Below are 24618 nucleotides of genomic sequence, written 5' to 3'. Positions count from 1 at the left end.
GAAGGGTGATAGCACAGTTCCTTGGGGGGCGCCGGTGTTGCTCACCAGTACGTCAGACTGACTGTCCTTTAGTCTGACGTACTGCAGTCTCTCAGTGAGGTAGTCCTTGATACAGGCCACCAAGCCGTGCTCCAGCTGCATCGCAGAGAGCTTCTCCGCTAGCAGTGACGGCTGGATGGTGTTGAAGGCTCTGGAGAAATCAAAGAACATAATCCTCACTGAGCTGCGCGGCTTCTCCAGGTGCGTGTACGCTCTGTGGAGCATGTAGATGATGGCGTCCTCCACCCCGATGTTGGCCTGGTATGCAAACTGCAGGGGGTCGAGGGAGTCACACACCAGGGGCTTGAGGTGTTGTCTCGGCAGAGAGGAGATAGCGAGATAAAATTTGCATAGAACCGACACATGAATTTGATAGGAATTTTCATTTAAATGCCTGAGCAAAGAAGTAGGTTTTAAGCTGTCTTTTGAAGATATCTAGTGAGTTTGCTTCTCTGATGTTTTGGGGTAGTTTATTCCTTAGTTTTGGGGCATAGTTGATAAAGGCTGCATTACTGATCCTTTTTTGACTGTTTCTTCATGTTTCTTCATTTTCGCATGTTTGCGGCAAGAAGCCCCGATCCTAAGCGATTTGGGAAGAAGCCATTTCTTTGAAAGCGTTCTGGATTATTCCAGAAGACATTGAAATTATCAATGAATTTCAGTCCGTGTATAAGACAGGCAGACCCTAACCATGAATAAAAATTTAGGAGTCGACTAAAGGCTTCTTGTCCTCTGCGAAAGCATGCAATTGGTCCACTGATGGACACATCAGTGTCCATGTACACGGACTGATATTTGTCTAGTGTGTTCATTAAACATGTGAAATCCTCTTTCAGTGTCTCTGTGCCCGTTTTCTTTCGCAGGATGTCAAACGATCCAGAGTGAATGACAATTTTTGTTATGCCTGGTCTGATGAGTGTTGGAAGTATTTCGGACAGCTCTTTCACAGATGTGTTGTCTAGACATAGATTTTCTGTGTTTGCCATTTCCACATACCTTGTAATAGTGCGATAGGAACACAATTTGTAAGTTGCTTTGGATAAAAAATTACTAAATGTAAACAAGACATTATATACTGTACATAAAAAGGATAACAGAAGAATATTTACATTACATCGTAACAAAAGGAAGCAGAAAGTGTGTGTATGTAAATATGCATGTGCATGCCTACATATATGTGTGTGTTATAAAGCTGTCATAGCAACAGATGGTCTTACTATAATGCCATCAGTGAGGAAGAGGATGGCCCCGCCCAGAATGTGAAGGATGAAGAAGGAAGGGGGGCGGTCCCGCAGGCTGCCATGGTTACAGCAGCCAAACAAACTCCAAAGACCTGCAGAGACAGAGGGTGTTATCTATCCATATCTATCTGATAATCAGAAGGTTCCCAGTTCCATTCTGGCTGCTCCTGGCAAATGGATTGCATTTATAAAGTGCTTTTATCCATTTATATTTATATAACTTATGCCTCACATTCACTCATTCGCTCACACATTCACACACCGATGGCGGAGGCAACCGTGCAAGGTGCCAACCTGCTCATCGGGAGTGTTTTAAGTGTCTTGCATGGTTTCCTCTGCTGTTGGTGTGTGTGAGAAAGTGAGGCATAAGTTGTAAAGCGCTTTGGATAAAAAGTGCAGTCCGTTTACCATTCACTCTCTAAATGGTAGAAACCAGCGAAGTGAGACTCATCATGTGATGTCATCAGGTAATCCGTCTCAATATACCTGCATAATAATCCTTCTATATATTTACTTATACACCTGCATATAACCCATATAACTCGGTATGATAGCATGTACAATAATGCTGTATATATTGTATACAGCATACAGTATACCTTTGGAGTTACAGTTAAGCCATCAAACATGTCCTCATTTTGAGTGTGCCCTAAACACGCACACACACACACAGAAGACTTACCCCGGTCTGCATCGGCGGTCTCTGAGGGCGTCCAGGAGGACTGAGATTCTCTGTCCAGGAGACGAGGACTGGGTCTGCAGCCGGGGAGCAGGCCCTCAGAGTACATCAACACACACACTGCCACCGGGACAGGAAGCTGAGGACACACAGTTCAGTTCAGTTCAGTTATCTTTTATTTCGGGCTTTGGACACATACCAACGGTCATTCCATAAATCGCCAAAGTTTTACCAGCTGCTATTGCCCGAAAAGGGCTAGGGAGAAGCACTAGGCTCGTCGTGGCCCTACCCCTGAAGACTTTCGTTTAGTTTTAATTTTTTAAATTTTATTTACATACATACATAGTACATACATATAGTACACATTACAGTACACACATATAGTACACATTACAGTACACATTACAGTATAGTATACCTGCAGTATATAATATAATAGTATATAGTACATAATAGTGTATACAGCACATATATAATGTGATATGAGATATAGTACATGATATATACGATATAATATAGTACCATAATAGTATCTATCTAGGTCGTCCTCGGACGGGCCCTCCATCGGTGCTTCCAGTCATCCCGATCCTCCATGCATCTGGCTAGCTCGCCGGTGCTTTCTGTTCCCACATCTCTCCTGAGTACGTCCACGTAGGTTAACGTGGGACGTCCTCGTGATCGATGCCCGTGTGTTGGTTCCCACAGCACAAGTTTGCTGGTTGGCATCTCATGGTGTCTCTGGCAGTGACCTGCCAGCCTCATTCTCCTGACTGCCACTTTATCGCTCACCTTTAGCACCCCCCCATACAAGTTTGCATTAGTGACATGCTCATCCCTGTTGATGTTGAGCACCACACGCATCATTCTGGTGTAGCACCCATCCAAGGACTTCTGCAGGGTGGGCTTCAAGGTCCAGCATTCACTGCCATACAAAAGGACAGACTCAACTGTTGCATGAAAGAAGTTGAGCTTGATTTGACAGGGGAGGTTGGATTTCCATACACTGGTCATGCCGTTCAGATGGGCGGTGGCTAGTTCTAGCGAAAGCCGAACTAGAATGGAGAAGTAAGACAACTCCTTCCCTCCACTAGTCTGAGGGTTCACCTTGGGCAAGTGTTAGTACCCTCTCTAGCCTCCCTACCTAGGGATACAGGGTGCATAGGGCAGATGGGGCTCATAGCCATGCAAGGCAACCCATCTAGGAGAAGGACACTCCGAACAAAAACCACAGGTGCTGCTTGCACCTGGCTCCGAGCCGTCTACCACCTGGAGGCATTGGAGTGAAGGGCGAATAAGGGATCATGCCTAAAACGGCCAAAGTAGGACTACGAGGAGTTGCGCCCCACAGTCTTTAAATTGCGCATTGTAAGGCCTAAAATATGGAGAACAAAGTCATAATAGTATATACTGCAAATATAGTTCAATATAATATACAAATTAATTATAATAGGATTATATAATGTAATATGATATAACGTGCAATACAGTATCATACATATATATATTTTTTTTTTATTACTATGCAATTAAAGCTCTTCTTCCCTTCTGTACCTATCAAAAATACACACACCGTTTTCTTTTACGCAATGGAGGTTCATTTTGGTTAATTCTGAGGTGAGAAAGCTTTAGGGATTCATTTCTAGTGGAGATAGAGGACAAGCCAGCAAGGTGGGCAGGTTTTTAATTAAAAACTAGACACAACAAGCAATGGAATGAACACAACACCATTTCATTGTTAAACAAGATTGTCCCCAAAATTATCCATAGTGGAATTAGATAAATTGGCAAAAAAAAGCTCTTTAGATTAAATTATTTCCTTCCAGCCAGGCAGCCCTCTGCACACTGGCATGTATGTGTGCCACACACACACACACACACACACACACACACACACACACACACACACACGTCGGGGCCGAGATTCGATTTTAATTCGAAGCTTCGAGATAAAAAAAAAAAAAAAAAAAAAAATTATAAATAATATTTTAAATTTTTTTATGTTGTGGGACTTGTACAGCGCTTCGTTCAACTTCGTCAGTGCTGTAAAGTTTAAACCTTTTTAAATCTTAGACAAACGAAACACTTTGCTTTCATGAAATATTGTAAGCAGTCATTTGAGGCTTTATAAAAGCAGCACAATGAACACAAATCTGTCAGTGCCGAGTCCGACCTCATCTTAAATAACAAACAGCATTGTTGTTGTAATTAACAAAGAGAGGCAGAGTTGATTTTGCACACATCTTTATTTAATTTTTTTTTAATATATTCAAATTTTATTTTCATATTCAAATCCCATGCCCATCGAACGAAGCTTCGAAGCTTCAACGTATTTAAGACAGCCTGTCCTCATGCAAAGCGGCTCTGCCAGGATCCTCCATCTTCAGCAACAATCCACTACCTGTCCTGCTATTCAAATGACACAAACCACAAGGCCTGATATCTAGTGACCCTCAGGCACCAACGGACTAACCCAGGCCTGCCTGTGGGCCAACATTAGCCTGCTGTAACATTTCCGGTTGGCCTTCCAAATGGTATGGTATTATTTATTATAATACAATATTCTAGGTCCTATAGGGAGGTGTAAGTGGTTACGTCATTGTTGTTTCCAGCCGGTCCACCTCGCTTGAAAACGCAATGTATTTCCCTCATTGCCCATTTCTAAATCGTCTCGTTCAAAACAAACAAAGCATGAACATTTGCATGGTGTACCTTTCTGTGCGTATTCATCCACAATCTATAGCTCAACATGAAAATATTCACAATTAATCATAAAATAATTACATAAAATTGTATTTCAACCAAAAATGCTTAAACAATAATGTTAGTGATAGAAGGGAACTCATTTTGTGCAAAAATGGAACGCTTGCCAATGTTCATGAGGCAGAATTATTACAATAGCCGATAATCCATTTTCCCAATGATAAATCCCTAAACGGGTGGACCATGCGGTCAGACTACACCTCCCTATAGATCACTAGAACATATAATTTTTTTTCTCCCTCTTCCTCTCTCTCCCTCTTACACACTTATAATCAACACTGCACAGACTCTGGTGCAGTGTGTTACTACGGTTTGGACCATGTATACCATCATCACTACTACTACTGTCTGATTGAAGCCTGCCACTCACTACTACTGCTATCACTATTATCATTATTACTTTGCACTATGTTCTATGCTTTAGTATCTATGTACTTACCCTACCTGTAGCCCCCCCCCCCCCCCTACATGCTGCTATGACACACACACACACTCACATTGATGAGAGCCATGATCCAGAATGCGTAGGAGACCTCTGTGGTGATGGCTCCTTCAGTGTGGAGAGGGTAGTGGGACATGTTGTGCGCGGCCCCTTTCCCAGCCAGGCTTCTGCGCAGGTGCTGCATGTCTGGGGAGAGGGGGATGCTGGAGGTGGAGGAGGCGTTGGTGGTCCCGTTTGATCCCAGAACACAGCCTTCTTCAGCCAGGAAAGGGTCGGCCACGAGGGGGCTGACCAGCGCTCCCAGGCCGATGAAGAGGTGGAGGACCTAGGGGGGGGGGGGGGGGGGGGGGCAATCATTAATTCTCTCCTTTCTCTAAAAGGGTCAACGTATATCGATCTCATCCTCATTTTCATATCGACACTATAGGGGTGTAACGGTTCGGTACGTACCTCGGTTTTTGAAGTCACGGTTCGGTACGGGTTTTTGGTACAGTGGAGGAAAGTTTGGCTTTCCATGTTCCACTCAGGGGTGATGTAGTGTGCAGTAACTAATTGTACTTGTAGGGCTGTCAACAAATATTCTATATTGAAATTAATAATCGACTTAATATATTTCTTTAATAATAATTAAATTGTGAAAAAAAACAGCCCCCGATGGGCATGGCCCTGAATGTGCTGCATGACGGATAGGAGACACGTGACGTCATTGAGCTGAACAACGTGCAAGTTTAATGAACAACAACAACAACCGTGACCATCGGTCGCAAAGACAGTGATTTGCACTCTGAGCATCTCAAGCCCCGGTTGGAAATACTTCGTATTTTTTTATTTTTTTTATCCTCTCTTTCTCAGATTTTTCTCCGTTTTCTCCCCGTCCCAATTTAGTCGTTATGCCAATTCCCCCCCTCCCCTACCTGGTGTTTGTGCGCATGTTCTCCTACAAGGGACAAGGGTCGGTACAAGGGAACCCTGAAGTCATCCGCACTCTTCCTCCGACACGCGCGCCGACAGCCAGTGACTCTTTTTTCACCAGGCAGCGAGGACTCATTGGTGAAGTGTAACGCGTGGGAGGGCATGCTGCTTTCATCAAGTCCTGCCTCCGCTGAGCAAGCGCCCAGACCTGACTGTAGGCACCGCTGTCCACAATGCCAGATTCCAACCCATGACTTGCCCTCCCCCTAACCCAGCCAAATGGGTTAGTATAGCAATCAGCCCAAGCCCCAAGCAATGCTGACTCCGGGAGTCGAGACCGCAGCCTCTTGCAAAATACTTTGGATTTTGATGAACTTGTGGAACCTCGAGACAGTTTTATGCAAGCTATATAACAACTACAGCTGGCATACCTTCTTTTTTATGCTAACACTATTTTGGGAGTTCTAGCGTCAATAATGTAAGTAGCCTATAGCACTTTATTGTAAATCATCCCTCAGGGTAAAACGTTATTGAATAGAGAAAAAAGTGCCATGCAGGTCCTGTTTCAGATCATTAATTTGATCTCTGAGAGACGGCCCTCAACGCACAGAGAGAGAGGGTGTGTGTGTGTTCGCCACACTATCAGGCTATGTTAAATTACAGGTAATCTCTCAGTGTTGTGTGTGGGTTGAACGACCACCCGGCCCTTTGCGCACATTTTATTTTGGGACGGGATGAATTTGGAGTTTTGAATAAAATTCTGCATGCAAAAGAAAAAAGTTCTGCACGTGCGTTCGTTAGTGGTTAATGTACCGTTGCAATCATTCGGTACACAGCCGTACTGAACCAAAGGTCCAGTACTGAAACGGTTCAGTACGGATACGTGTACCGTTACACCCCTAATCGACACCCATGTATTTTTCAGAGTTCTACATTGGGGTTTTGAATGGGTTTCATTAATACTCTGACTGTCCAACCAGAAGTTGGAACATTTCAAATAATACTCACACTCTTGGTTAAAACACAAAAATAATTGTAACTGGGTTTAAACACACTATATAACATAGAAAGAGACAATAAACCACACAATTATAACATTTGCAACACTTAACAGCTATTTGACATCTTATAAAACGACTTTTTGCTGCAACCGCAAAGCATGCTGGGATGGGGGGAGTGGCCAACTGTCTGAAGTGTTGCACTGTCTCTGTGCTGACCCCCTTGCTTCTATACTTTAAAGGGGAACTATCTTATAAATGGCCTTTTTGAGTGTTTAGCATTGTTTCCTAGCTATGTGAACTTATATTAATATGATCTATGTCTCAAAATTCTCATATTGGCGCATTTTTCCAATTCTCCTCTCACAATATTCACCCTCACTGAACTGAGTCGTTTGAAAATGTGCCTATATGTGATGTCATGTAGTCACCGCTGCATGTTAATGTTCAGGCGAACACGGCCACACACAGTGGTTTAGGAGCCCAGGCTCAAAACAGCTCGAGATCTTGAGGTAGAAAAATGCTGTTTTTGAGGACTTGATTAGAAATACAAAACAATGAATAAAAAAAATATATATATTACAGAGGTGTTCCATAGACTCAGAGGAATTGTGTAAAAGTGCCCAAATAGTGAAAGAAATAGTAAAATAGTTCCCCTTTAAGCAAGTGGCTTGTCCTTCCACGTTCCCGTTTTGCGCTCTGATTGGCCACGCACGTTTCTGGTCATGTGACATGTGCGCCAATCGTGGGACGGCAAGTTTTTGCATGGTTAAGCTTAGGCACTCTTTCGAAGTTGGTTAAGGTTAGAGTTTGTCTTACTTAGAGCATGGCGATAGAACGCCAGGTAGTTTGCAGGCTGTTCGACGCGGAAATGGGCAAAGACACAGCTCGTCGCGCTATTGGGCGCACATGTCACATGACCAGAAACGTGCGTGGCCAATCAGAGCGCAAAACGGGAACGCGGAAGGACAAGCCACTTGCTTAAAGCATAGACGCGACCCCCTTCAATAGTCTGTGTGGCAGCATTTGAAGCCGTTGTAATTGCCCTCTGGTGGTAAAAGGGTGTACTACACCAACGACATGAAACATGAAAGTCAAGGAGAATGCAGGAAATTAATTCCCCAAAAATACTTTTCATCTCCTCCCACCCCGGTCTCTCTCTCCGTCCCCTCTCTTCTCTGACCTGTAGGAAGACGGCGGAGTCCTTCTGGTACAGCCTCACCAGCCGTTGGTTAGCGGTAGTGTCAATCACCCCCATCGCCGTGCCGGCGATCGCCATGGCGACGGCCAACGTAATCACGCGGTGACACACCGGGATGAGAGCGAACACCAGGGAGATGACGAGGGTGCAGACGAAGAGCGCAGAGAGGGAGAAGAGCTGCCTGGAGAGGAAGAGGAGCGAGGGAGGAAGGAAGAAGAAGAAAATAATGTTATTTGTCAAAAGAAAAATGTTAATACTTGAAACAAACTTGTCAGGTTATATTCAGATTGTTTGATAAGAGAAAGTTCAGTACTGTATGGTCTATTGGATCCTATTGGATAGTCTTAAGACTGTATTGACTATTCACCCCTCATTCTATTCTATTAATCTCAGTTTAACTGGTGCTATGGTACGACTACTGCTAGTAGCATAATGTTTAAGACCTCAGTTTAACTGGTGGTATGGTACGACTACTGCTAGCATAATGTTTAAGACCTCAGTTTAACTGGTGGTATGGTACGACTACTGCTAGTAGCATAATGTTTAAGACCTCAGTTTAACTGGTGGTATGGTACGACTACTGCTAGTAGCATAATGTTTAAGACCTCAGTTTAACTGCTGCTATGGTACGACTACTGCTAGCATAATGTTTAAGACCCCAGTTTAACTGGTGGTATGGTACGAATACTGCTAGTAGCATAATATTTAAGACCTCAGTTTAACTCAGTGGTTCTCAACTGGTCTAGCCTCGGGACCCAACATTTTCCTTAGTCATTAAAAGTCGCGACCCAAATTTCTTAACCACTATTATTTTTTATTTTTCTTGCAGTAATACACAATCTTTCATGCATTGTTAAAAACATGAAATAAACTCAAAGTGCAACAAAAGTGCAACTAGGGCTAAAAACCCAATGAAATAAAATAATAATAAATAATATATGCTTCTTAGCAGATTTCTTAGCTTAACATAACAGACCTAAGTTTGGGGGAACTAATGGGATAACTGGGGTTGCAACAAAAGTGCAACTAGGGCTAAAAACACAATGAAATAAAATAATAATAATAATAATAATAATAATAATAATAATAATAATAATAATAATAATAATAATAATAATAATAATAATAAATAATATATCCTTCTTAGCAGTCTGGGGTGATGGTAGACAAAGCAACTCTGAGGTCATGCTCAATGTCCAATCTGTTCCTCTGCTTTGTCTTAAGCCACTTCCACAAAGATAGGTAGCAAAAAAAAAGCATAATGTTTAAGACCTCAGTTTAACTGGTGGTATGGTACGACTACTGCTAGTAGCATAATATTTAAGACCTCAGTTTAACTGGTGGTATGGTACGGCTACTGCTTGTAGCATAATGTTTAAGACCTCAGTTTAACTGGTGGTATGGCATGGCTACCACTAGTAGCATAATGCACATTTTCATTGTTTATAACTTTGAAATTAAGTTAGTATTTTTCAGAGGCAAACGAAACAGTGTAGTGTATATATAACATATAATTAGAGGTCTGTAGTATGAATACAGTATTCTGAAATACTGTAATTGAATTGTGACATCAAAATCCAAATTGCATCTGAAAATGTGTATGTCATTACATCCCTACGTACATACAAGTCCTGACTATTCACCAATAATAATAAGTCTAATAACTTAAGTTGATAAATCTACGTTTTTAGATTAGATTCAAATGTATTGTCTTTATACAGCACAAGTACAATACAACACAAAAAGAGGTTCGTCATCCAACCAGAGTGCAAATGTAACAGTAAAGTGCAATAGTAATATACAATGTACAGGTGATTAAACTGGGTATAAGATATATAAATGACCGGACTATTCGATCTATCATTAGAGCCTTTAGCACAATATATAAGACAATCCCAATCCATAGAACCAATCGTAATCAAGGGCACACAACACAAAATTAGTTTATATGCGGACGACGTAATACTGTTCATGCAAAACCCCAACACCGCATTGCCTCATCTTCTCAAGTTGATTGAGGACTTTGGAGATTTATCGGGATTTAGGATAAATTGGCCGAAGTCGGCCTTCCTCCCACTTAACGCCCCTGCAAAAAGAAATATAACCCTCCCAGAAGAGATACCGATGGTAAAACACTTTAGATGTTTGGGAGTTGAAATATTCCTTACCATAAGCCAAACGGTGAAGCACAATTACATAAAAATCCAAAACAAAATCAAATACGACCTTGTCAGGTGGTCAAAACTTAAAAACTCAGTACAAGCACGGATATCAATAATTAAGATGGACGTCCTACCTAGAATCAACTTCTTCAGCTCAATGCTACCGTTACCCCCTCCAAAGGGTTACTGGAAAGAATTACACTCCTCCACATACAAATTTATTTGGAATAACAAACCACCACGTATAAAAAGATCCACCGCACAGAGAAACAAAGCAGACGGTGGTATGGCATTTCCAGATTTCCACCACTATTTTAAGGCATACACTTTAAGACCACTGACAACATGGTTTGATCCCCAAGCATCAGTATCCTGGAGAAATTTAGAAGAAAATATAGTAGCTCCACATAGGCTGAAGGACATAGTGTACACCAAATTATCAATTAAGCAATGCGAACGAAAATTTGGCCCCATAATCACTCATGCAATCCGGATATGGCGTGAAACACAAAAAAAAGACTCTATCCCACATAAATGGCATAATCATACTCCCTTATTCAATAACAATGCACTCTTGATTGGAAAACAACCTATAAGATTCCCTAGATGGGAAAAGCAAGGCATACACACATTAGGAGACGTTTTCAACAAACAGGGTTTTTGTAGTTTTGATGAGATATGCAAACATTTTTATCTCACCAAGTCCTCATATTATTTTTACGCACAGTTATTGGCATGTTTGAAGGCTCACGGTGTTCCATTAAGGATACCAATTGTACACCACAGATACCACAAATTCTTCTATGAAAGAGAGACATCGAGAGGTTTTGTTTCAGATTTTTATCATCAATTACTAACGGCCTCGTATGAAACCCTACATATAGACTCAGTCTGGAGGAGGGATATACCAGACCTGGAGATAGACTTTGACTGGCAAGAAGCCTGGGCAAATGTACGCCTTGCATCAAGGAACCCGGACCATCAACAAATCAATCTTAACTATATTCACAGGACATACTTAACTCCTATAAGACTGAACAAAATGGGTCTTAAACAAGACTCCAAATGCTCCTTATGTACAAATGGGGACGAAGGGACATTTATGCACATGTACTGGGACTGCCCACCAGTTAAGATATTTTGGAAAGAAGTGACCCAGCAATTGTCAAATCTCTTAACTCTGGATATACCTGTACACCCCTCTGTATTACTGCTGAATGATGTCTTTGAGCATGCAGTACCTCCACAGCTAAAGAGATTGGTTTTATCCGGTATCACAGTGGCTAAAAAGCTGATAGCATCACGATGGTTTCAACCGGAAAAAATGTGCCGTAAGGTCTGGATTCTTACATATCTCGATGTGATTTATCAAGAAATATCAACAGCTAGAATTTTGGGTCTCAATGAATCCAAAATGGCAATGTGGTTAGAAGTGGTGGAAAGAATAAAAGCCAGCATATAATGGTAGTGTCTGGTTAGGAACAAATTATAATGGTTGGATTATCCAATGGGGGGTCCGGGAGAGGGGGGTACGAGCTGGAGCATATGTGTATTTGTATATCCTATTGTGTGTTGTCATGTTTGTTTATGTGTTTGTTTAAAAAATAATAAAAAAATAAAATACAAAAAAAAAAGATATATAAATGAGTACTACGGAGTAATAGTGCTAAACAGATGTATGCACATATGTCAGTGATATAGGTTATAGGTATAACACTATGGTAGTAAGTCATACTGGTCAGCAGCGTAACTAAGTAAGAGTAGGTAAGGAATATGTACAGATAGATATTATCTACAGATATGTAAAAAGGATTATATGCAGGATTATATACACAGTGCCTTCCGGTGACCCACTTCCATGTTGTCGTTCCAAACTTTGTGTCCTTGAAGTCACCTTGACCACTGGTGGTTTTTATTTACCCAGTCACATTATCAAACCCCCCCCCCCCCCCCCCCTCAAGCACAAACTAACACTTCCCTTATCTCGCCATTTCTCTTTGCCAACTTTCCACCCTCCGCCGTGTCCTACAACCGTCGAGACACTCAACCTTCCGCCAGGTGGGTTTATTCATTAAAAAGGTTGTTTCACGTGAGGACCAAAGTCAAAAGAGAACCGTGGGGGGTGAAAGGCAAGAGACTCAGCCTCACTACCATGTGACTCTGACGTCGTCCTTCCTCCTAATCGCTCACCAATTAAAACTGCCGCAGGAAATTGTTTAGCGCCGTCCGGTTTTTCTGTCTACATTCTTCTCCTTGTCCCTCTCCTTTCAAGTCAAGTCAGGTGTACATGGTATTTTCTTTTGTTAAAACAAGTGTTAAGTAGTCCTACATTCCGACAGCCGTCGCTGATATAGAGTGTCAGTCCCTCCGCTCTGCAGTGAACAGAAAATTACATTTCCCACTTCATCCAATCAGGAGAAAGAACCCTAGATATTTTGAGTAGAGAGTCAGAGGAGACCCAGGTTACTGACCAAAACACCATATCAGTGATGGCTGTCGGAAGGTAGAGCTATTATTTCAGCAAAGAAACCACTTACCAGCACCTTTAATGCCCTTGGGAAAAGTGTCATAGCATCATGGGGGAGGGGAGGGTACATAGGGTAGGTACATACTTAGATAATAGAACATAGGACAAAGTGCAAGTAATAATGACAATAGTGATAACAGTAGTAGTAGTGAACAGTAGTGGGTGGCAGGATTCAATCAGACAGTAGTAATACAATAGAATGTGAATCCCTACCCTCCTTTAAAACCGCTCTCAGAGAGCACCTACGGGTGGCTGCAATTAGAAACTGGCCCTGGTAAATGTCCAAACCCCCCCCCACCCAACCCCCTCCAATGTAGTTTATTCCCCTTCAAATGTATATTTATTTTCTTTCTAAACAAGACGAAAGTCTTTTTCTGGTCTGCATCCTCTTAACAATTGTTTGTATTGAGCCGTACTGTATTGTACCCATTCTGCAATCTGTTAATAAAGTTTTTAATCAATCAATCAATAGTGATGATGGGTATATATGGTCCAAACCGTAGTAACACACTGTGCCAGAGTATGTGCAGTGTTTATTATTAAGAGTCAGATTAATAATAAGGACTATCTGACTCTTATTAATAATAAACACTGATAGGACTATCTGACTCTTAATAATAAACACTGTTAGGACTGTCTGGCTCTTAATAATAAACACTGTTAGGACTATCTGACTCTTATTAATAATAAGGACTAACAGTGTTTATTATTAAGAGCCAGACAGTCCTAACAGTGTTTATTATTAAGAGTCAGATAGTCCTAACAGTGTTTATTATTAAGAGCCAGACAGTCCTAACAGTGTTATTATTAAGAGTCAGATAGTCCTAACAGTCCTAACAGTGTTTATTATTAAGAGCCAGACAGTCCTAACAGCGTTTATTATTAAGAGTCAGATAGTCCTAAAAGTTCTCACGTTCACCAGCCGTTAGCTCTCCCAACAGTACTGGACCTCTGTACTCTACTCACCGTTATCATACATCATTACATCATGAAAACACAGCGGGGGAGATCTCAGTCATACATCATGAAAAGAGTCAGATAATCCTAGCAGTTGTCAAGTTCACCAGCTGTTAGTTCCCCAGCAATTGGCAGCAGTCCGTGCCCACGTACTGGCACAAAAGACTGGCCGAGGCGGTTTGTGGTGTGTCGTGGGAGGATAAAGTCTATGGCTGAATGTGCTCCTCATCTTGGCTAGCTCCTCATCTTGGCTAGCTCCTCATAAAGGGGGTGGGAGGGGGTTTTCAGGATAGCGTCCAGCTTTTTCCTCGTCCTCCACCTCTAGTTTGACCAGTTCGACTCCCACTACGGATCTAGCCTTCCTCTTCCTCACCAGCTTTCCTGATGAATCCACATTACGCGCTAGGATCTCATATCTCGTATCACAGCAGGCTTCCCTCACGGGTGGGATTTTAAGAGAGCCAGACAAAAGGGGTTCAAAATCTCACTCTGCTTGGAGCAACAGTGGATGCCTCCTGTAGCTACAGGCATTCCCCACAGAATGAGATATAATAGGAAGAGTGTTAGTGGAGGTGCCAAGTCTCCCAGAGGGAGGAAGTGAGCAGCGGTGCGATGCGTGCAGTGGCGTCGCGTGGGTAAAATAACAGGGGAAGCCAAAAAAAATTATTAAAAAAAATTTATTAAATATTTTTATTAATTTTTTTTTTTTTTTTTTTTTTTTTTAAGTCAAGTAGTCACCATGTACACTACAGTATGGCTCGGCGGCCAGTCAAACTTTCTTAACAGATTGCAGAATGGGTACAATACATTACGGCTCAATACACACTATTGTATAAGGGGATGCAGACCAGAGAAAGACGTTTGTCTTGTTTACATCAGGGTCCCCCATTTTCAATTCATACTAGTGACATTTATGACATACAAGACATCATGACATCAAATATACAGTACTGTTACCCCTAGATCCTGACAGAGTATATACATATGATGGGGAGGGGACTGTACATTAGGAGGGGGTGGGTGGGTGGGAGAGAAATATACATACGGCCGGTGTTGTTTTCGAGGAGGGAGTAGGATTCCGCAGAACACCGGGAGAGAATATGACTGTCTATTAGACAAACGTGACAAGACAAACGTATTTCTCTGGTCTGCATCCCCTTAACAATTGTGTGTATTGAGCCGTACTGTATTGTACCCATTCTGCAATCTGTTAAATAAAGTTTTCATTCATTCATTCATTCATTCATTCACGTGTCTGTTGCGCCGCGCGCCCAGCCATCAGAGCGCTCCTACTGTAAAATGCGGAAGCAGTCATTTCAGCCTCAGTTTTACTCGTTTATAAAAATGATTTAAAATGTTTATTAGCAACGCCGAGCTTTCAAACCCCGCCGCATCTGTGTGTGAAACCCTAATGGAACGCTGGGTACCTTTGACATTTATATCCGATATATTTTGGACCCACCGCTAGCTTTTAAGCAGTGCTTGATGGTGCACATTAACCTGGCTACTACGGAGGAATAAGTTACTGCGTATTCCAGCCCCTGGCTTGCATTGCAGTCATGAAAGGGTATACAAGCTTGCCTGATAACGTTAGTTAGTCCTTAGTCAGGCTGCTCAGTTCTTACCTGGTCAATAATGTGGTCCTCCTCTTGCCAGATAGATTTGTTAAATCATAATATCCACAGTGGTGTGCTCTGCTGGTCCTCAGTACTAATGGGATGTCACGTTAGGTAGTCAGGTGGAAACGTGAACTTCTGACCTGCCCCGCCTCCAGGTGGAAAATATGCTGAACGTCTTCCTCCCAGCTCCGTTTTAAACTTTTAGGGTGTGGCACAGTGGCAGTCAGCTCGAATCTGATTGGCTAGGATCGGATTTGGAGTTTGGACTCACTCTATAATGCTGGAAGCCTGGAGAAAGAGACCTACCCACTGCCTCTCTCCTATACTAGCTGCAGTAGTGAGCACAGTCTGACAGTGTGTTAGAGGGAGTGAGAAGGAGAAGAGGGAGACATTAAAAAAAAAAAAAAAAAAAAAAAAAAACAGATGCACAGATGAAAAAGAATGTAAACTATATTAAAAAAAAATTATATATTTTTTTTTTTTTTTTTTTTTCATATTTCATAATTTGATATGAATTTATAGGGAGGCATGGCTTCCGTTGGCTTCCACAAGGATTCGCCACTGGTCTAGAGCTGATCCGGTGGCTTTCAGAAGTGCTCTTGCGGAACTGCGATATAGCATCCATCATTAGTGCATTCAAGAAGACGCATTACACTGTGTACGCTCATCCGTTCCTGGTAATAGCAGTTCTGGCTGAATCAGAGATCTCATTGAATACAAACTTCCCTTACAAAAAAAGGATTATGGTAGAATTTCAGTTCTACCATGGTACCAGCTATTGTACAGCCTAAATCCGCCGTAGACTAAAAACACACCTCTTCAAACAATATATGAAGAAAACATACTAACCCTCTAACCTTACTAGTATGTACCCTAATACTATGCTACTATACACTACTACCTATCTTGCTAATATGTCTATACTACTATGCACTCAGAGTGTAACACTCAAGTTTGACACTATTTGATGAACAACGCCACTGACCCTTAGCTGCCAGAGATGTACCCCACCTGCTGACTTGTTGTTCACAATCTGTAAGTCGCTTTGGATAAAAGAGTCAGCTAAATGACTAAATTGTAAATAATTGACCATGCTACTGCCATGGTAAAAGTCATGTATTGCCATGGTACCATGTTTGTACGTAATAATATGATATTGGTTCTCTACCATTTGGTAATCGTAGTGACCAAAAATTATGTAAATACCTTGATTATTTTTGTAAAGTAATGGTCTGTCCGATGATGCTCTAGAACAGTGGTTCTCAACAAGGGGTCCGGTGACCGCCAGTGGTCCTTGAAGGGGTTCCAGGGGGTCCCCGAATGAAAGGAATAGTTCATTTTCACTACTTCATTCACTATAGTAGTGATCCCAATGGAAGTCTTAAGACTATTCCGATCATAGGTCTCACTTCTTCCACTCGTATCTCCTCAACTATAGTACACAACTAGAATTCCATCTAGAGTCATATCTAACAACCAAAATCTTCTCAGACAAAAGCCCCCAAAAACAAAACCTATGTGCGTGGCCCTTGTAAATGTCCTAACACAACCCCCTCCAATGTACAGTAAATGACCAAGTATGGTCTTGTCAATATTCCAATGTACAGTTTTGCTTGTACAGTTGTACAGTGTCCCCCACCCACCCCTCCTACCCAACCTCCCCCCCCACCCACCCAACCAACCACCTCCAATGTACAGTCCCCCCCCCCCCCCCCCCCCCCCCACCTACCCAACCTCCTCCAATGTACAGTTTCTACGTCAAATATATACTCTCTTTTCTGGACTCTTTTCGTATCACAAACAGTACTGTATTTACAAATCTGGTATGTCATAAATGTATAGATGTAGCAGTACTGTCTGTACATCTGTATGTCATGTATGTCATATATGTTATGATGAATTGAAAATGGGGGACCCTGATGTAAACAAGACGAAAGTCTTTCTCTGGTCTGCATCCCCTTAACAATTGTATGTATTGAGCTGTACTGTACTGTACCCATTTTGCAATCTGTTAATAAAGTTTTCAATCAATTCAATCAATCAATCCGTATCAATTTAGGGGTTGTTGACACAAAAGAAGGTTGAGAACCACTGTTCTAGAACACTGGTTCTCAAGGGGGTTCCCCCAAAATGGAAATTGCCTAATTTCTTCCCAGTTGTCAGGACAGCTGAAACCGGCCAAATCTTCCACCGTTGACTAAAAACACACTTCTTCAATCAATATCTGAAAAAATATACTAACCTTCGTACTGTCTTTTACTATTATGCACTTTGCTACTAAGTAATCTAATTTGCCTATATTACTACCTACTATGCTAATATGGCTGTACTAGGGCTAGGGATGGGTACCGAATTCGGTACTTTTGAGGTACCGAACCGAAACACGTCGGTACTACCGAGTATCGAATCAAGTGAGAAACCGAAAAAAAAATAAAAATAAAATAAAATTTTTTTTTTTTTTTTTTTTTTTTTTTCATGTCAACGTTCACACGCACAATATATGCTTACCTAGGATTTGACTTGATTCAACAACAAAGCAGTCGGAGCAATGACAAGCCGAAAACTGTCAAAATTGTAGTTATTTGATGTTTGGATTTTTTTTTTTACGACTGAGGTAGGTAAATTAAATTTCTTGAGACTAAAGTACAGAAAAAAGGCACCGTTGGGTACCGGTATCGATTCACAGGTACCAGTACCGGTACCGGTATCGGTTCAAATGTGAAAGGTACCCATCCCTAACTAGGGCTGACCCCTATTAGTCGACTAATCGGTCGAAAGGAGCCGTAGTCGACTGGCCAACCTCTTAGTCAAATATAATTAAAAAAAAATATATATATGGTATATTTATAATAAAAAATAATAAAAAAGATTATCATTCTTTCCAAAAGAAAAGAGGCCTAGAAGCGTGGCTAACGCTAATGGCACGCATACCAGAGGCTAACTGCCTACGAAAACAGGCACAGATGCACTGAAAGAGGATTTCACCCATCTGATGAACACACTAGACTCAGTGGACCAATTGCATGCTTTTGCAGAGGACAAGAAGCCTTCAGTCGACTCCTTCAGACATTAAGCACCCCCACAGCCCAAATGGAAAGATAAGAAATAATAAAAAAAATAAAAATATTACAAAAATTACAAATATTATAATATTTTTTTTGGTCGACCAATAGTCGACTTAACGGCAAATTTTCCAATTTTCCTGTATTACTACAGTAGTATGTTTATACTACTATGCACTCAAGACTGTAGCACTCAAGTTCAACACTGTATGGCAAGCAATCTTACTGACTAAGACTTACTTACTTACTGCTGACTTGTTGTACAGAACTTGTAAGTATTTTTGGATAAAAGCATCAGCTATATGACTACATTTAAATGTAATTTCACTGTATCAATCACACAGGTTAGGCCAGTGATAAAATACACAACTATTGAAGATACAGTAGGTTTCAATGTCACCACTGATGTCTCCGCTATAGAATTGAAACAAACCATTAATCTTATCAGATAAGGGTCCCTGAGAAAAAATTTCCAAATGTTCAACAATTCGGGGGGCTTTGACATGACAAGGTACTTAGATAACTTGTTGATTTAACAGCTATGAATTCAGCTGGAGGGTCAGTGTGGTCAACCTGCATTCACGAGTGTTACTCTAAAATTAAGTAACAAAAAAACTAAACTAAAGATTTATTTATTACTAACTTAATTGTTAGTCCGTTTGATCTTGTAACAAAGGCTTTGATCTTGTGATCAAAGGCTGTAAGAGCAGGACCCTTGACCTTGAATATATAGGGCTGACCCTCTGGTCAGGTATTTTTAGGAAGATACATTTTGCAAGAATTTGAGGAACAACAACTCGCGAGATCATAAAACAGTTGCACTATGAGGAACAACGAACTAGACTTTTCATGTGTCTTGACCTGCGTCTGAACTCTGAACCTCTGCTGACAGCATGAGTCTGTTTTGAACGATTTTCCATTACATAACGGCAGTGTTGTAGTCCTCGAGTCAGAGTCCTGGACTGATTTTCAGGACTTGTGACTCGACTTGGACTTGAGCACTGATGACTCGGACGGTGCAGACAAGGAGTCGGACTTGTTAATTGATAAATCATATTTTTTTTTAAATATATATATGTAACGGATGGTATCGTGAAGCACAGTCAAGAAGGGCTGGGGTGAGTAGCGGTGCTATGGGTTAAACTCACTCTCACATCCTCAAAAGACGCATAGACCCAGTACTTAGAAGTGAATTCACCTCTTGGTATAGCGGTCTGTGTTGCTGCCCGCGGTGTGGGAGACCGAGGTTCAACTCCCACTCGGGGCATCGAAGTTTGAGGGGACGTTGTCACAACCGTTACATATAGGCCCTAATTATTTGGCATAAGATATGGATGGCTAGTGCATTTGTTTGGCTATTGTGTCACAAAGTAAATAAACTCCCTTTGAAATGGTGAGCTGTGTCATTTATGTTTAATAGACCTTTTTTTTGTGGAGGTGACTCAACCTTGATGACTTGGACTCTGACTTGGACTAGGTAATGGAGACTCGACTCTGGCTCTTCTTCGGTGACTCGGACTTGGACTCGAACACTGGGGACTCGAGACCCGACTCGGACTAGACATTTACTGACTCGACTACAACACTGCATAACAGTCATTGACTGCATGCATTTTCACTTTTAGAAAGTTTGCATTTTGTACTTAATTTAGTACTTTAGGTTGTACTTTAGTTTGTATATTGTATATTGTATAGTGCTTGGACTTTATAATTATTATTTTTTACTTTTTTACTGTATGAAGCACATTCTCAGGGGGGCTCATACAGAACCAAGCATTCCACTGTAATAATGTACAGTACATGTACCTTATCATGTGACAAATAAAACAAAACTTAGAAGTTGAACTTGAACTATAATAGCCGCACTCACGTTTTCTTGAAGAGCCCACCCACGGTGCTGCCCAGCAGCAGGAAGAACTGCTGGAAGAAGAACACCCAGGTGATCTGCGGCAGAGTGGACTGGGTCTGACATCTCAGGTCCAGGATGGTGGGCCCGAGGAAGGCGATGCACAGACCGAAGCTGAAGAACACGCTCCAGTATGTGAGCGTGTGTCGCCAGTGGCGCTTGAATAAATCCCAAACCCGCTTGTTGTCTATCAGCATCGCGTCGCCGGGTCACCGCCGAGAGGAGAAACCAGACAAGTGGAGGAGCGCCGCTCTCCCACCGACCTTCATTTGAGAGCAATGTGTGCGGCTGCTACTTGACAAGCGTCAAAACAAAAGAACCGATAGACGTCCTTGAGAAGGTGCGTCGGACTCGCCTCTACACTGATGCTCACCGGCTAATTAAAATGTGTATAGACCGGTGTGTGGCTGATGACCCGCCCCTTGGCTTTCAGACTGTCTGTCAGCAGGGACATTTCTCACGTCGCTGTTGGGTAGGCGGCAGGCCTCGATAGTAGAACCAAGTTCAAGTTTTGTTTTATTTGTCACACAACATAAGGTACATGATGCACATTACAGTGAAATGCTTGGTTCATATGAGCCCCCCTGAGATTGTGCTTCATACAGTAAGAAGTAAAAAGAATAAGGCCAAACAATATACAAAATATACAAACTAAAGTACAACCTAAAGTACTAAATTACAGATAAAAAGTACAGAATGCATTTTCTTTTTATGCAATTTTCTTTTTTTAATGGTGTAGTGTTAAGCGTGTTTAATTAACGTGTCTAAGTGAATGTTAAGGTAAGGTGAGTGTTTAAAGTGAGTGTGTGTATGTGTGGCTGTGTGTGCAATGAATGTAGATGGATGGGTTGTGTCGTATTCGATTTATATAGAATAATCTTCAGGACGAGGAGATTGCATTTAGATATTTATTCAAAGGTAAGTACTCGTTAAGCTTGAGTGTAACTCCATCCACGGCTGGCAGCCAACTGACTGTCAGGACCCCTTGTCCGGTATACATAATAGGAAGGTGCGCCTGGCGCGCCTGTCGTAAATGATATATTCAAAGCATGAATATTACATCCTCCTTCTTTTAAAGAAAGCTTTATAAGCTATGAACAAAATTGAAATAAAGAAAGGTTGTGCAATACTCTGTAAGAGTTTCTTTGTAAACAATAACAAGTGCGTTACCTGTGTCAGGACCAGGCAATGTAAACAGGTAGGATTAATATGTTAAACATAAAAGATTCATGTATCAAGGTATTACAGTTCGTATTGTGTGCCCTCTTATTCTGGAAAGTCTGCTTTAATATTTGAATACTTCAGCTGTGAAAAGGTATGTATTCATGGCTTATTTGGTCGTGTGTCTCAACACTCTTACCATATGCAGTTCTTATTTGTAGAATTAGCTTGCTAACAAAATGGGAAAATATCGACAATTAAGCAAGGTAAGTAGGTCATAGATTCAACACATATAGTAAGTCATCATTTCAGCATACATTAATATTTTGTTACATTTCACCACCCCTTTTTTTTTTTTTTTTTTTTTTCATTGGGGTAAATGGTGTTATAATAGGGCAGCGATCCGCCTGCACCCTGTACATTTATAGGTCTAAAATGTCCCGAGGCTTCACTGCTCGGCCGGATCTGGTGTAGTATGAAGCTGAGTTCTCTTCTGAGTCCTCTGACAGTTCAGGGTTGTTGGTCTCCGGCGGTTGATCGACGCTCTCTGGACTTGGCATACCGTCGCTGTCCTGGAAGTGTTCCTCTTTTGTGTCCCTCAGGCAGTGGCGGACTGGGACACAAATTCAGCCCGGGACATTCAGACGCACCAGCCCACACACCGGCCCACGCACCGGCCCACGCACCGGCCCCGAAACCGGCCCACACAACGGCCGTTATGAAACACTTGTCCAGTATTAAACAACCCAAGGCTGTGGCTAAGGAGTCAACATCAGGGAGACCAAATCTACACACCGCCCCTAGATGTGCACTCATGCACAGTGCACACACACACACACAGAGACACACACATACATATACCGTTACTTCCTGTCATTGGCATATGTTTTTTTTTTACTAACATCTTAGTGCCTCATTAGCCTAGGGATTAAGGATACATGAAGTATTAACTACACCATAATAATATTGAGGTTTTGATCCATAGAAAAGGTCTGTGCTACACAATTTCAGTTAGATTGGATTTATTGTCCTTTAATTTGGCACTCATGACATTAGTTGCTTGCCGTTTAATCAACATCGAAAGACCCCCCACTTCCTCCCAGACACCCATTCCAAGAGCTTGTTTTCTCTCTCTCTCTCTCTCTCTCTCTCTCTCTCTCTCTCTCTCTCTCTCTCTCTCTCTCTCTCTCTCTCTCTCTCTCTCTCTCTCTCTCTCTCTCTCTCTCTCTCTCTCTCTCTCTCTCTCTCTCTCTCTCTCTCTCTCTCTCTCTCTCTCTCTCTCTCTCTCTCTCTCTGTGTGTGTGTGTGTGTGTCTCTCTCTGTGTCTCTCCCTCTCTCTGTGTGTCTCTCTCTGTGTCTCTCTCTCTGTGTCTCTCTCTCTCTCTTTCTCTCTCTGTGTGTCTGTCTGTCTGTCTGGACTGGGCTCTCTCTCTCCCCTCAGGGTCAGCTGTGCTGGACTGGGCACTCTCTCTCCCCTCAGGGTCAGCTGTGCTGGACTGGGCTCTCTCTCTTCCCTCAGGGTCAGCTGTGCTGGACTGGGCTCTCTCTCTCCCCTCAGGGTCAGCTGTGCTGGACTGGGCGCTCTCTCTCCCCTCAGGGTCAGCTGTGCTGGACTGGGCTCTCTCTCTCCCCTCAGGGTCAGCTGTGCTGGACTGGGCTCTCTCTCTCCCCTCAGGGTCAGCTGTGCTGGACTGGGCTCTCTCTCTCCCCTCAGGGTCAGCTGTGCTGGACTGGGCTCTCTCTCTCCCCTCAGGGTCAGCTGTGCTGGACTGGGCGCTCTCTCTCCCCTCAGGGTCAGCTGTGCTGGACTGGGCGCACTCTCTTTCCTCATAGTCAACTGCATAAGAAGAACATCAGCAATCAATAATAATGGCTTGAATTCATACAGCGTTTTTCAGCCTTTTGAAAACACCCAAAGTAGTAGTAGTAGTAGTAGTAGTAGTAGTAGTAGTAGTAGTAGTAGTAGTAGTAGTAGTAGTAGTAGTAGTAGTAGTAGTAGTAGTAGTAGTAGTAGTAGTAGTAGTTTATTCAGTCATCATCTCACACAATACAATATACACCATCATTTAACAATATTTGATTTTACAGTGACTGAGAAGGTACAGACTGAAGCAATGCTTATATAGCCTATGCCTGTCCTATATTCTTAACAAAAAAAAATTAAGACTCCAAAACAGCATTATAAAAGAAAATAGCAAAAAAAAACAGTATTATTCACCCTTGTAGTTTTCAAAAATAGCTTTACAAACCATTTTCTTAAAAACCAAAAGCGAATTACTCATTCTTAACTGTATATCAGCATTGTTCCACAAAGCGCTTCACAGAAACCATCAAGCATTCACACTCACACAGTCATACGCTACTGGTGGTCGTGAGCAGCATCAGCAAACACAGCTTCCCTGTGGCAGACTGACGGAATCATGTCTGCTATTCAGCGCCAACCACCATCAACAACCTTCATAAATACATTCAACATTAATGGAATAGGCTAACTACCAACTTAGCTGTAGCAGTTAGCTGTTATATGCAATCACATTTGTTTAACTACGGGGTAGTAGTTGACCTAGTTGTTAGCTTAAGCTAGTTAGCTGTGGTTATCTACAAACATGTAGATGAGACTAATCGAGAACATGGCTAACTGTTGGGAATTCTAAGGTACATCTTATTTAAGCATGTAAAATGGCAACTAATCAATTCAATCAATTAGATTACCAATATTATATCAACATGAAAATTTGAAAGGGAACATAATAGTATTTTATTTGAGTATTTACTATTATAATATTAGTAGCCAATTAATTTGCAGCCCGTCCTAGGTTCTGATTGGCTCTCTAGGTTCGCACTTTAGCTTCTGATGCTGTGGTGGGCACTAGTCCTAACATTGCTAACTAAACTTTTAGTCAGAGAAAAAACTTCACGAGTCACGACTATTTACGTCCACGTGCTGTAAGG

General features: G+C 41.9%; 1 protein-coding gene across 1 annotated transcript in view; it reads right to left on the bottom strand.

Moving 5' to 3' along the window:
* mfsd4aa (major facilitator superfamily domain containing 4Aa) overlaps nucleotides 1-20702 on the bottom strand; it is a gene marked incomplete at both ends in the record, with an annotated part of 44106 nt that extends 23404 nt beyond the window's left edge. Inside the window, 5 exons of the mRNA XM_084315582.1 lie at nucleotides 1257-1372; nucleotides 1963-2098; nucleotides 5217-5486; nucleotides 8255-8453; nucleotides 20470-20702. Of these exons, the coding sequence (XP_084171708.1) occupies nucleotides 1257-1372; nucleotides 1963-2098; nucleotides 5217-5486; nucleotides 8255-8453; nucleotides 20470-20702 (954 nt within the window). The remainder of the gene's footprint in view (nucleotides 1-1256; nucleotides 1373-1962; nucleotides 2099-5216; nucleotides 5487-8254; nucleotides 8454-20469) is intronic.
* Nucleotides 20703-24618: the final 3916 nt, after the last annotated feature.

Source organism: Notolepis coatsorum, assembly GCF_963971535.1.
Source record: "Notolepis coatsorum genome assembly, chromosome: 6".
In the NCBI taxonomy this organism is placed as follows: Eukaryota; Metazoa; Chordata; class Actinopteri; order Aulopiformes; family Paralepididae; genus Notolepis; species Notolepis coatsorum.
This window is presented reverse-complemented; position numbering and strand designations above follow the sequence as displayed.